Raw genomic sequence first — 13,573 nt, forward strand, 5'->3', positions numbered from 1 at the left:
AGCTAACATACTTTACATACTTTCACTCTCTGATGTCATACGGAATAATATTTTGGGTTAACTCAACACTTAGGCAAAAAGTAATAATGGGTGTTTGGCAATGGTGGCCGGGAGACCCCTCGCGGGGCGGTTCGGCTGCCGCTCCACAAGTCCTTTAACGCCACTATGGCGACTTGTGGGTGAATGAGGAAGAAATTATGATGAAAAACACACAACACCCAGTCATCTCGAGGCAGATAAAATCCCTGACCCCGCCAGGAATCTAACCCGGGACCCCGTGCGTAGGAAGCGAGAACGCTGCCGCAAGACCACGAGCCGCGGACAGGCAAAAAGTATTCACTGCTCAAATGAAAGTGGATAGAATAATGTGTGGGGGCTCATAGTCTCACATCTTGTAGGCATCTCTTTAAAAGGTCAGGAATTCTTACAAAGCCTCACAGTGCATTTACTCAGTAATGAAATTTGTTCTCAACAACATGTACCAGTTTAAAAACAACAGTGACATTCATGATTATAATACCAGAAGAAAGAAAGACTTACACTATCCTCTACTTAACCTACCTTTGGCACAGAAAGGGGTGAGGTACGCTGCTGTAAAACTTTTCGATAAATTACCAGATGAAATAAAATGTCTGATAGACAGCAGTAACAGTTTTAAAAATAAATTGAAATCCTATCTCCTTGACAACTCCTTCTATACCATAGATGAATTCTTGAATAGGAATAAATAAATCTGTAGGTATAATATATGTGTTTAGTGTCATTTAAGGGCATGGGATAGCTAACAAAAATTTGTTATGCATTTGACATGTACCACATCAGAACGGTTACTGTGAGATAGATCAATGGGACACACAACTAATTAACTAACTAACTCACCAGATTAGGCACCAGCATTGTAGGCTAACTCGCCCCCCCCCCAGCCCCCCCACGCCCTTTCTCCTCCTCCCACTACTCCTCACCCACTCACTCAATCACTCATAAAATGGATTGTGGAGTGAGAGCAACTGATATTGTTGATGGTGACCTGTCCACTGGATGAAATTGTTGACCTTGACATTTAGGACTAAACTATACGTGCTGCCTCTCTCAACACAAACACTTCATCAATATTGCACCGCTAAAGGGCACACATGAATAGATTACGATAGGTGCTAGTGTCCACATAAAGTAAGAATTCATTTACAGTTAGGTGGCTAAACAATGGTTCAGATTTTTTAAGTCAGCTGTGCAATATGACTCTGTTTTATTCTACCAAGTACATTTCCTCTGCTTGTGAGATGAAGAAAAGTGATAAATACCCATTTCTTCAATAGCATTCATATGAAGAATGGTTAATTTGGAAATAGATATACATGCTGTATACACTCGTGCTCATAAATTAAGGATAATGCTGATACATGGTGAAACAATGCTCTGGTGGGTGGTTTACATGTTTAAATCACCTCGGGGTATGACCATGCGGTGCATTTGACCTGCGGTCGTCGCACAGTGGCGCTGGCAGCAGTCCAAATACGCAGAGGTGTATTGGTGCATGTCAGAGTACGGTTCAGCGAGTAAGTGTGCAAATGTTTTCAGACGTGCTAATGGTGACTGTGTGTTGAAAATGTTTCAAAGAACACTTATTGATGACGTTATGACAGGTAGAATACTAGGGCGACTGGAGGCTGGTCAAACACAGCAGATCATAGCACGGGCCCTCCGTGTGCCACAAAGTGTGATTTCAAGATTATGGCAGCGATTCCAACAGACAGGAAATGTGTCCATGCACTACAGTATGGGACAGCCACAGTGTACAACACCACAAGAAGACCGATATCTCACCATCAGTGCCCGCAGACGGCCACGGAGTACTGCAGGTAACCTTGCTCAGGCCTTACCACAGCCACTGGAACAGTTTTCTCCAGACACACAGTCTACAGACGACTGAGCAGACATAGTTTATTCGCCTGGAGACCTGCAAGGTGCATTCCACTGACCCCTGGTCACAGGAGGGCCCGTAAAGCCTGGTGTCAATAACATAGTACACGGTCATTGGAACAGTGGTCCCAGATTATGTTCACGGACAAGGCCAGGTGTAGTCTGAACAGTGATTCTCGCCAGGTTTTCATCTGGCATGAACCAGGAACCAGATACCAACCCATTAATGTCCTTGAAAGGGACCTGTATGCTGATTGTGGTTTGATGGTGTGGGTTGGGATTATGATTGGTGCACGTACACCCCTGCATGTCTTTGACAGAGGAACTGTAACAGGTCAGGTGTATTGGGACTTTATTTTGCACCAGTATGTCTGCCTTTTCAGGGGTGCAGTGCGTCCCATCTTCCTCCTGATGGATGATAACGGACAGCCCCACCGAGCTGCCATCGTGGAGGAGTACCTTGAAACAGAAGATATCAGACAAATGGAGTTGCCTGCCTGTTCTCCAGACCTAAACCCCATCAAGCACGTCTGGGATGCTCTCGCTCGACATATTGCTGCACGTCTTCAGGAGCTCCGACAGGCACTGGTGCAAGAATGGGAGGCTATACCCCAGCAGCTGCTCAACCACCTGATCCAGAGTATGCTAACCCGTTGTGTGGGCTGTGTACGTGTGCATGGTGGTCATATCCCATACTGATGTCAGGGTACATATGCAGGAAACAGTGGCATTTTGTAGCACATGTGTTTAGGTATGGTTTTCTCAACTTATCACCAATACCCTGGACTTACAGATCTGTGTCGTGTGTGTTCCCTATGGGCCTATGCTATTAGCGCCAGTTTTGTGTAGTGCCATGTTGTATGGCACCACATTCCGCAATTATCCTTAATTTATGAGCATGAGTGTATATTACATATAGTAAAAATTTTGTATAGGTTCATTCACTCTGTAACAGACCCTTGTTTTAATTATTAACGTAATATAGTTACTGCATGAGTAAAGGAAGTGAAGCATTTTACTGAAATTTACTTTTTGTACTTATATTTAGGGAAGAGTTATAGGATTTTTTGATTCATGGCCATCCAAGAGAAAGTTTCCAGTGGACATGGCTGGATTTGCAGTGAATGTTGAGTTTTTATTGGAACATCCAAATGCAACCATGCCATACAAAGCTGGATATGAAGAGGACCACTTTCTTCGAAGTCTTCACTTAAAATTGGAGGATATCGAACCAAAAGGAAACTCGTGCACTCAGGTAATATATGTGGGAGGTACAGGCTTTTATTTCATAGTTGGTTGGTTGTTTTTTTACACTGGGAAACTTAGGTGCATGTGGGATAATTTCCATGTGTTAAACAGTGATTGGGGTAGCCTTTTACTTGAACATGATTTGTTTTTTGCACATTAATTATAATTATAGATGAGAAAAAAATTATGGTTATGACTTTTGCATATACCGCTTGTATAACTCTTCACAGATTTGTTTTGAAATGTGTGGTGTACGTTTTGCACAAACAGCTTAGTGTGCCACACAATGTAGTTATTTTGAGATTAGGCTTCCATTTTGATAGATACTGTCAAGCCATATGATTTGCATTCTATCTTTTATTTTCTTTCATTAAATACATTAATTTCACTTTAAATTTGTATTTCATTATGTGCTAGATCAGGTAGCTGTCAACTGAGTGTAAAGTGAAAATATTTTAAATAGTGTCTGTTTTCAGTATATTTTATTATACATACCCATTATGATATATATCCACAAGGATATATCCAAAATTACAGAGCTAACTGATAAGTTTAAAAATAATCATCTGATGATAAAATGCAGGTTCCAAATAAGTGTCATTACCTATGATTTATGAAGTACAGGGCAATTCAAAAAGAATACCACAACTTTAAAAATGTGTATTTAATGAAAGAAACATAATATAACCTTCTGTTATACATCATTACAAAGAGTATTTAAAAAGGTTTTTTTTCACTCAAAAACAAGTTCAGAGATGTTCAATATGGCCCCCTCCAGACACACGAGCAATATCAACCCGATACTCCAACTCGTTCCACACTCTCTGTAGCATATCAGGCGTAACAGTTTGGATAGCTGTTGTTATTTCTCGTTTCAAATCATCAATGGTGGCTGAAACACCATATCCTTAACATACCCCCATAAGAAAAAATCGCAGGGGGTAAGATCAGGGCTTCTTGGAGGCCAGTGATGAAGTGCTCTTTCACGGGCTGCCTGGCGGCCGATCCATCGCCTCGGGTAGTTGACGTTCAGGTTTCATAACTAACCTTTTTCGTAGGACTCTCCATACAGTTGATTGTGGAATTTGCAGCTCTCTGCTAGCTCTGCGAGTTGATTTTCCTGGGCTGCGAACAAATGCTTGCTGGATGCGTGCTATATTTTCATCACTCGTTCTCGGCCGTCCAGAACTTTTCCCTTTGCACAAACACCCATTCTCTGTAAACTGTTTATACCAACGTTTAATACACCACCTATCAGGAGGTTTAACACCATACTTCGTTCAAAATGCACGCTGAAGAACTGTCGTCGATTCACTTCTGCCGTACTCAAGAACACAAAAAGCTTTCTGTTGAGCGGTCGCCATCTTAGCATCAACTGACGCTGACGCCTAGTCAACAGCGCCTCAAGCGAACAAATGTACAACTAAATGAAACTTTATAGCTCCCTTAATTCGCTGACAGATAGTGCTTAGCTCTGCCTTTTGTCGTTGCAGAGTTTTAAATTCCTAAAGTTGTGGTATTCTTTTTGAATCACCCTGTATTTCTTATCAAAAACCTGATTTCCCCAAGAGCTATACAACATGACGGACCAGTGTAAGGGGAGATTCTTGTGACATACTATGGAAAATTGTCACTTCTGGCCCCTTATTATGAAAATGACTCAACATATTATGTGCAAAAATGACAGCCGATGTTCGCTTGGAGCAGGCTGTATGAACTCCCAGTAACATTGAGGTGAAAATCATAATCAAAAGATAATGTCTAGCTGTTCTTAATGAAGGGTTCTGATATCGAGAAGGCTATTTACACCTACAGTGAAAATGTACTTAATTCATTAAATAACAAATTACAAGCAGCAGGTATTTTCTGTGATTTGTCAAAGGCATTTGATTGTGTGAACCACAACATCCCTTTAAGTAAATTAGAATTCTATGGTGTCACGGGCAGTGCTGCAAAATGGTTCAAGTCATACCTCACTAACAGGAAACAAAGGGTGTCAGTGCAAGGAACTAGTGAATTAAGTCATCAGTTATCATCAGAATGGGAAGAAATTACATGTGGTGTCCCACAAGAATCCATCTTAGGGCCATTGCTTTTTCTTGTGTACAATAATGATCTCTCATCAGTTACACTGCCAGAAGCAGAGTTCGTTTTGTTTGCAGATGACACAAGTATTGCAATAAATAGTATGTCAAGTGTAGTTCTAGAAAGATCTGCTAATGATATTTTCATGAGTCTTAATAAATGGTTTAAAGCCAACTCACTGACATTAAACTTCGAAAAGACTCACTATATGCAATTCAGAACCTGTAAGAGGTTTCCACCCAGCATATGCATAAAATACGAAGAAGAGCAGATAGAAGAGGTTGACAGTCTTAAATTCCTGGGATTACAACTTGATAATAAATTCAGTTGGGAAGAGCACACCACAGAACTGCAGAAACGCCTTAACAAATCTGTATTTGCAATTCGAATGTTAGCAGACATAGGCGACATAAAAATGAAAAAGCTTGCATACTTTGCCTACTTTCATTCCATAATGTCATATGGTATAATATTTTGGGGTAACTCTTCAAGTCAAACAAAAGTTTTCAGAGTCCAAAAGCGTGTAATACATATTATTTGTGGAGTAAATTCACGGACGTCCTGTAGAAACCTCTTCAAAGAACTGGGTATACTAAGTGATGTGTTGGCAGAAGAGCCAACACCGTGTTGCTAGAGGAGGCCGAAATGCACGCTTTTAAGCTCACGCAGACTGGCGTGAGGTCTGGAACAGTTAAAGGAGTTATAGTAGCCAAAAATAGTACATAGCTTCTGGAATACTTAACTTTAATCCATACTTGGAGAACATCGCTCTTGATGATACATAATTACAATCTCAATATAAACTGGTAATGGCGCCTTGCTAGGTCGTAGCAAATGACGTAGCTGAAGGCTATGCTAACTATCGTCTCGGCAAATGAGAGCGTATTTGTCAGTGATCCATCTCTGGCAAAGTCTGCTGTACAGCTGGGGCGAGTGCTAGGACGTCTCTCCAGACCTGCCGTGTGGCGGCGCTCGGTCTGCAATCACTGACAGTGGCGACACGCGGGTCCGACATATACTAACGGACCGCGGCCGATTTAAAGGCTACCACCTAGCAAGTGTGGTGTCTGGCGGTATCACCACATTCCTCCCCCGCAAATCGGCAAACAGTTGTGTGATAAGGCTTCCGCCCGCCGTGGGGAGGACCCCATGTTGACGTATGCGACGAGGTGGGGAGCCTAACAAAAGGCGAGGCTGTGCCACCCGCACCCTGCCATTCGGTCCGAGGGGAGCTAGGAAACGCCTGAAAACCTAGTCCAGGGTGCACGCCAACATGCGGTGTATGCGCCCGTAGAGAGACAGGAGGGGCCGAAGGGTCGACCTCCATCAGAACGGGGCACCCGACGGGCGTAGACGACATCTGGTCTGGAGCGGGCAAGAGTTCCATGTCGGAGGACAGCTGGTCACGGGAAGCGATCGGCGGCGCGTGACCCAGGCGCGTCCACTGCGGGCGTCGCCGGCGGGAGAACAGGCGGCGGCGCGTCGCCATGGGGCAAAATGGAAGGCAGCGTCGGTAACACCTGGGGATGAGGCGAGCCAGTAGATGGGTCCCCAGGGCGCTGACCGGACGGCACCGTCGCTGAAAGCAGACGGGGAGCGGCAGAACCCAGGCGACGACAGAGGTGCAGCTGATTGAGATGCCGACGCACCTCACCAGAGGCCCCCAAAACCAGATACATAGTGCGGCCGAGGCAGCGAAGAATGCGCCCTGCGAGCCAACGCCGTGAACCTCGATAGTTGCGATAGTATACAATGTCGCCTGGAACAAAAGCAGGTGTCTGCCGCTGCACAGGAACCTGATGCGGCGGATGGAGCAAAGACATCAAGGTTCGATGAGGACAACCGTGGAGCAACTCAGCCGGCGAGCGATCATCTCGGGGCTGAGAGCGATACGAGGACAAAAAGAGCAATAACGCGTCCTCCCGAGAATGCGACTCTTTCAACGTCAACATCTGTGACTTGAAAGTCCGGACCAAGCATTCAGCGGCACCGTTTGACTCAGGCGAAAACGACGCGGATGTCAGATGTTGAATACCATTGGCCTTGCAGAATGACTGAAATTCTGCAGACATGAATTGTGGGCCATTGTCGGAAACAATAGTCTGTGGAAGACCTTCAATGCAAAAGATATCGGATAACGCTTGGATGGTGGCAGATGACGTCGTGGAAGACAACAAAAGGAAAATTACTAAATGAATCTACCTCAACCAACCATCGAGCATTCCAGTATGGACCAGCAAAATCGATGTGTAAGCATTGCCAAGGGGAAGTGGCTTTCGGCCATGAAAAGAATTTCCGCGGTGGGGCGGATTGTTGTTTGGCACACGCCATGCAAGAAGAGCACATATTCGTAATTGCAGCATCGATTCCGAACCAAGTACAGTGCTGACGAGCAAGTTGTTTCGTTCGCACTATACCCCAATGTCCTTGGTGGAGAAGCCATAAGACAAAGGACTGTAACGAACGTGGGACCGACCCGGGACTGATCATTATCAGAACGCAACAGCAAAACACCACGTCGTACAAAAAGTCTCTCCTTGTGAGCAAAAAATCGGCGAACCAATGGATCCTCGATCCGTGACTGTGACAAGGGCCATTGACTGGCAACAAAACGCAAAACGGTAGCAAGGACAGGGTCAGCAGCTGTCGCTGTAGCTACACGACGAAAATCAATCGGAAACGATTCGACCACGTCATCGGTTTCTGCATCAATGAACATGCAAGCAAGTTCGGAAGAATCGAATGCTCTATCCTCAGCAACAGGCAATCGGGACAACGCATCGGCGTTTCCGTGCTTAGCAGTGGACCGATACAAGATATCGTAGCGGTACTGCGAGAGGAAAATAGACCAGCGAATGAATTTCTGCGCTGTACGTGGAGGTACAGGCTTGTTTGGATGAAAAAGCGACGTCAAGGGTTTGTGGTCTGTGATGATGGTAAAGTGACGACCATACAAGAAATCATGAAACTTTGTAACACCAAAGACGAGAGCCAAAGCTTCTTTCTCTATCTGTGAATAATTTCTTTGCGCAGACGAGAGCAATTTGGACGCAAAGGCAATAGGGCGATCATGCGATCCATCTTTGTGCGCAAGCAGAGCACCGATCCCGAAATCCGATGCATCTACCATCAACAAAAGGGGTTTCTGGGGATCGAATGGCGTAAGGCAAGTATTGGAAAGCAACGCTGATTTCAACTGGCGAAAGGCGTGTTCGCATGCCGTCGTCCAGACGAACGGAACACCTTTACGGCGTAAGCGATGAAGCGGAGCTGAAATGGAAGAGGCGTGGCACACGTATTTATGATAGTAATTGATTTTTCCCAGCACACTCTGTAGCTGCTTCAAATTCTGCGGCAAAGGCAAGTCCTGTATGGCACGGAGGTGCTCTGGACGGGGATGTATGCCTTGGGCATTGATTACATGACCCAGATAGGGTAAGTCACGAGCAAAAAAAACACATTTGTCCTTCCGCAAGCGAAGACCATTTTGTCACAAGACCTGAAATAATGTTCTGAGATTGGCTAAATGTTCTTCTTCCGTCTTTTCAAAGATCACAATATCGTCCCAGATAGTTTGCTGCAGTAGGGACCGACGCACAAACAGTTTGCAGATATTGCTGAAACAATGCAGGGGCGGATGCACACCCGAATGGCAGTCTTTTGAATCGGTACAAACCAAGATGCGTGTTAACCACCAAAACGCGCTGGGAGTCTTCGTCCACCGGTATTTGCAAGTACGCATCTGCGAGGTCCAACTTCGAAAAATATTCACCCGGGCGCAGTTTGTCAAAAAGATCTTCCGGGCGGGGTAAAGGATAAGTTGCAATCACTAATTGTGGATTCACTGTTGCCTTGAAGTCCACACAAAGTCTCAATTTTCCGGGAGGTTTTGACAAAATTACTAAGGGTGATGCCCAGAGAGAAGCCTGCACACGTTCAGTCACACCCTGTGATTCCAAATCGTGTAATGTTCTTGCGACCTCATCACGCAATGCGTGGGGAACATTGCGCGCTCTGAAAAATTTCGGTTGCGCGTTTACTTTCAGTGCCAAATGTGCTTTATAGTTTTTAGCGTAACCGAGGCCCGGTGCAAAAATGTCTGCAAATTCTTCTCATAGACGAGAAACACTGTCTGAAGGCACAGTCTGGTTCACTGATAGGACCTGATTTACTATAGACAAGTTAAACAACTGAAATAAATCTAAACCAAACAAGTTCACTGCAGAAGAAGAATGAAGAACATAAAATGACACAAGTTTTGTTTGTCCCTTGTATGTTGCAAGAAGGCTGCACTGTCCTAACACAGGGATAGCTTGTCCCGAATAACTAGTTATCTTAACATTTGCGGCACTCAACGGAGGTGTGCCCAGTTGTTTGTACGTGTCTTTATTGATCAGTGAAACTGCAGCTCCGGTATCGAGCTGGAATGGGATCACGTTGCCATTAATGACCAAATCTACAAAAAGTTTATTGTCCTGCTGACGACAAGAGCGACTGTCTCGTGCAACGTGAACTGACACTGGTACAGAATCACTTGCGACTTGACGGGATTTCCGTCGATGTCGACGCACACTATTTGCGGGACGAACACAGTCACTGTCAGAGAGAGTGGCACTGAGCGGAGTGGAATGAACTGCATGAATATCCATGGGCGAGGGTTCACGAGCCGGAGTATTCTTGGTTCGATTCCGGCGCGAAGCAAAGGGCCTGGAATGGTTGTGAGTGTCCGTTCTGAGCTGTTTCTGGCAAACACTTTGAACATGTCCTTTTTTATTACAGAAAAAGCAAATAGCTTGGCGTGACTGGCAATTCTCACGCGAATGTCTAGTAGCGCACTGCGGGCATGATTTTAGCACTGCATTTGCTTGCTTGCGTGGCACACGTAGCGGAGAGCTTGGCGGCAGCTGTGCGGACGGGCGCGAGGGCTGTTTACTGTTCCATGCAGCTCGCCCGGCGGGCCGGTTAACGTGACACATGGCTGGCGAAGTTGCAAATGATTCCTGAGCAAAGTCAAGTGTGTCTTGCCGATCCAATATGTCTATCACTTGTTGAAAGGAGGGATTGACTAGTTTCAAAATCTGTTCCCGTATACGAATATCAGAAACGTTCTGTGCAATTGCATCACGTACCATAGTATCTGAATAAGGGAGTCCACTTTCACATGCAAAAGCACAATCCCTAGTAAGGCCTTGCAAAGTTGCAACCCACTCCCTATTAGTGTGACCGGCCATACGTTTTGTACGAAAGAACATATACCTGTTTGCAATGACATTGACAGATTCTTTGAAATATGCATCTAATGCAGACAAAATTTCGTCGTAGGACAGAGTTGCTACGTCGTGTCGGGGAAACAATGTCACTATCACACGGTAGGTGGACACTCCTACACAAGAAAGCAAAAAAGGCTGCCGCTCAATACCTTGAATTCTGTAGGCGGCGAGATGGAATCCCAATTGGCGTAACCACTCCGTCCAGCTTTCCAGTGCAGCATCAAAAGGATGAAAGGTGGTGCAACAGCGTGTTGTGGCTGCGGTAGCGGTGGAGCGGCGGCTGCCGCATCGTTTTGCATTGCACGTTGACCCTAGACAAGCTGTCCAAGGGCATCCAATGAGGCCTGCGTCTGCTGATTCTGCAAGCGATAAAATTCGGACACTACATCTGGAGATTGTGGCGAAGCCATGACACAAGTAATTTAAGCAAGTATAAAGAAAAAGATCGTTTTTACACTCGTCGCCATATGATGTGTTGGCAGAAGAGCCACCACCGTGTTGCTAGAGGAGGCCGAAATGCACGCGTTTAAGCTCACGCAGACTGGCGTGAGATCTGGAACAGTTAAAGGAGTTATAGTAGCCAAAAATAGTACATAGCTTCTGGAATACTTAACTTTAATCCATAATTGGAGAACATCGCTCTTGATGATACATAATTACAATCTCAATATAAACTGGTAATGGCGCCTTGCTAGGTCGTAGCAAATGACGTAGCTGAAGGCTATGCTAACTATCGTCTCGGCAAATGAGAGCGTATTTGTCAGTGATCCATCTCTGGCAAAGTCTGCTGTACAGCTGGGGCGAGTGCTAGGACGTCTCTCTAGACCTGCCGTGTGGCGGCACTCGGTCTGCAATCACTGACAGTGGCGACACCGGGGTCCGACATATACTAACGGACCGCGGCCGATTTAAAGGCTACCACCTAGCAAGTGTGGTGTCTGGCGGTGATATCACACTAACTACTGCCTCTCAGTATATTTACTCATTAATGAAATTTGTCCTAAATAATATATCTCTTTTTACAACAAACAGCTCAGTTCATACATACAATACCAGGAACAAAAATGATCTGCACAAGGACTTAAAAGCACTTACTTTAGTTCAAAAAGGGGTCCACTACTCAGGAACACTCATCTTCAATAATTTGCCAGTAAACATAAAAAATTTAGTTACAAATAAAGATCAGTTTAAAAGGAGCCTGAAAGACTTACTAGTGGCCAACTCCTTCTACTCTATTGACGAATTTTTTAGTAGAAACAAATGATGTATTGTATATATTCATACTATTAGTATTGTTATTTCAGCTTAAAAAAAAAAAAAATGGCATGTTCCACATCCACGAGGATCTCCTCAGCACGGATCTATGGAACGAAAACTAATCTAAAAGGATATAAGATGAACATCAACAAAAGCAAAACGAGGATAATGGAATATAGTCAAATTAAATCGGGTGATGCTGCGGGAATTACGTTAGGAAGTGAGACGCTTAAAGTAGTAAATGAGTTTTGCTATTTGGGGAGCAAAATAACTGATGATGGTCAAAGTAAAGAGGATATAAAATGTAGACTGGCAATGGCAAGGAAAGCATTTCCGAAGAAGTGAAATTTGTTAACATTGAGTATAGATTTAAATGTCAGGAAGTCATTTCTGAAAGTATTTGTATGAAGTGTAGCCTTGTATGGAAGTGAAACGTGGATGATAAATAGTTTAGGCAAGAAGCGAATAGAAGCTTTTGAAATGTGGTGCTACAGAAGAATGCTGATGATTAGATGGGTAAATCACATAACTAATGAGGAGGTATTGAATAGAATTGGAGAGAAGAGAAATTTGTGGCACAACTTGACTAGAAGAATGGATCGGTTGGTAGGACATGTTCTCAGGCATCAAGGGATAACCAATTTAGTATTGGAGGGCAGCGTGGTGGGTAAAAATTGTAGAGGGAGTCCAAGAGATGAATACACTAAACAGATTCAGAAGGATGTAGATTGCAGTAGGTACTGGGAGATGAAGAAACTTGCACAGGATAGAGTAGCATGGAGAGCTGCATCAAACCAGTCTCTGGACTGAAGACCACAACAACAACATCAATTACCTCATGACAGATTATGAAATGGTATCATAAAAGAAAATCAAGAGAAAATTACTGGGTCCCATATGTATTTAACATAAGATAGATTCCGTGAATAAGTAGAAAAATAGCACATGGAGGCTTGAATGAAACAATGGAAAATCCAAGATGCAATGTAACAATATTACAAAAAGAAAAGTTGCTACTACCATACAGCAGAGATAGTGCAACGCCAGCATCTCCACTATATGGTGAGTAGCAACTTTCCTTTTCATAATATTGTTACACAGAGGCTTGATTATCCATGGATACATGCCATTAAACATCTTCAATGAAAATCTGCTATGTCCATTGAATACTGCAGCACCTGTTGTAGTGCCATCTATGTGAATGTGGCACTCTTTACATCTTTTTCTGTTCTGGCAGGTAGTCCCAATATCTCAGTATCGTTTTGGGATGCCAGATTTTATAAGGTATGCACTGTGTCTTTGGGAGTACATTAACAATACCCCATTCATATAGTAAACATTTGCGGATGATAACATTATGGCAGCTACTGCCATGTGAGAAGTCCAGTGAAAGGCAAGTCCCACTGTTCTACTCATTGAAGTCTTCTTGTGTAATGTTATTTCTGATTTATATCTTGAATGGCCTTCTCAGGAGTGGTCAGCACACTTGAGAGTCATTTGTATGTTTCATATACAGGTACGTTTCACCAATAGGAATGTCTTTCACTTGTAGTGAAACTGATGTCAGAAGGCTGTAAATAACTTTTTTTTGCAAATGAGTAGATTATAAATCACTTATGTTGCAATAAAAGCCATACCTAGAGTGGAAGCTTCAGAGGTATCTAAATTAGTTGTGTAGAACATGTTAACTTTGCTTGGTCTGGAACAGCAGGCTGAGGGACAGGTTTTCAACAGTCACCACTTATTGGGAGACGTAAAACAACACACCACCAGATATTTTCTTTTCCATTCAG

The 13,573-nt window shown here is 43.9% G+C and overlaps 1 protein-coding gene across 3 annotated transcripts in view; it reads left to right on the forward strand.

The window, feature by feature from the left end:
- LOC126248478 (galactosylgalactosylxylosylprotein 3-beta-glucuronosyltransferase S) overlaps positions 1-13,573 on the forward strand; it is a 184,706-nt gene that overhangs the window by 144,853 nt on the left and 26,280 nt on the right. For all 3 annotated transcript variants that reach the window (XM_049949495.1, XM_049949494.1, XM_049949496.1), the window contains one exon: positions 2,969-3,175. In XM_049949495.1, the coding sequence (XP_049805452.1) occupies positions 2,969-3,175 (207 nt within the window). The remainder of the gene's footprint in view (positions 1-2,968; positions 3,176-13,573) is intronic.

This window comes from Schistocerca nitens, chromosome 3, assembly GCF_023898315.1.
Source record: "Schistocerca nitens isolate TAMUIC-IGC-003100 chromosome 3, iqSchNite1.1, whole genome shotgun sequence".
Lineage (NCBI taxonomy): Eukaryota > Metazoa > Arthropoda > Insecta > Orthoptera > Acrididae > Schistocerca > Schistocerca nitens.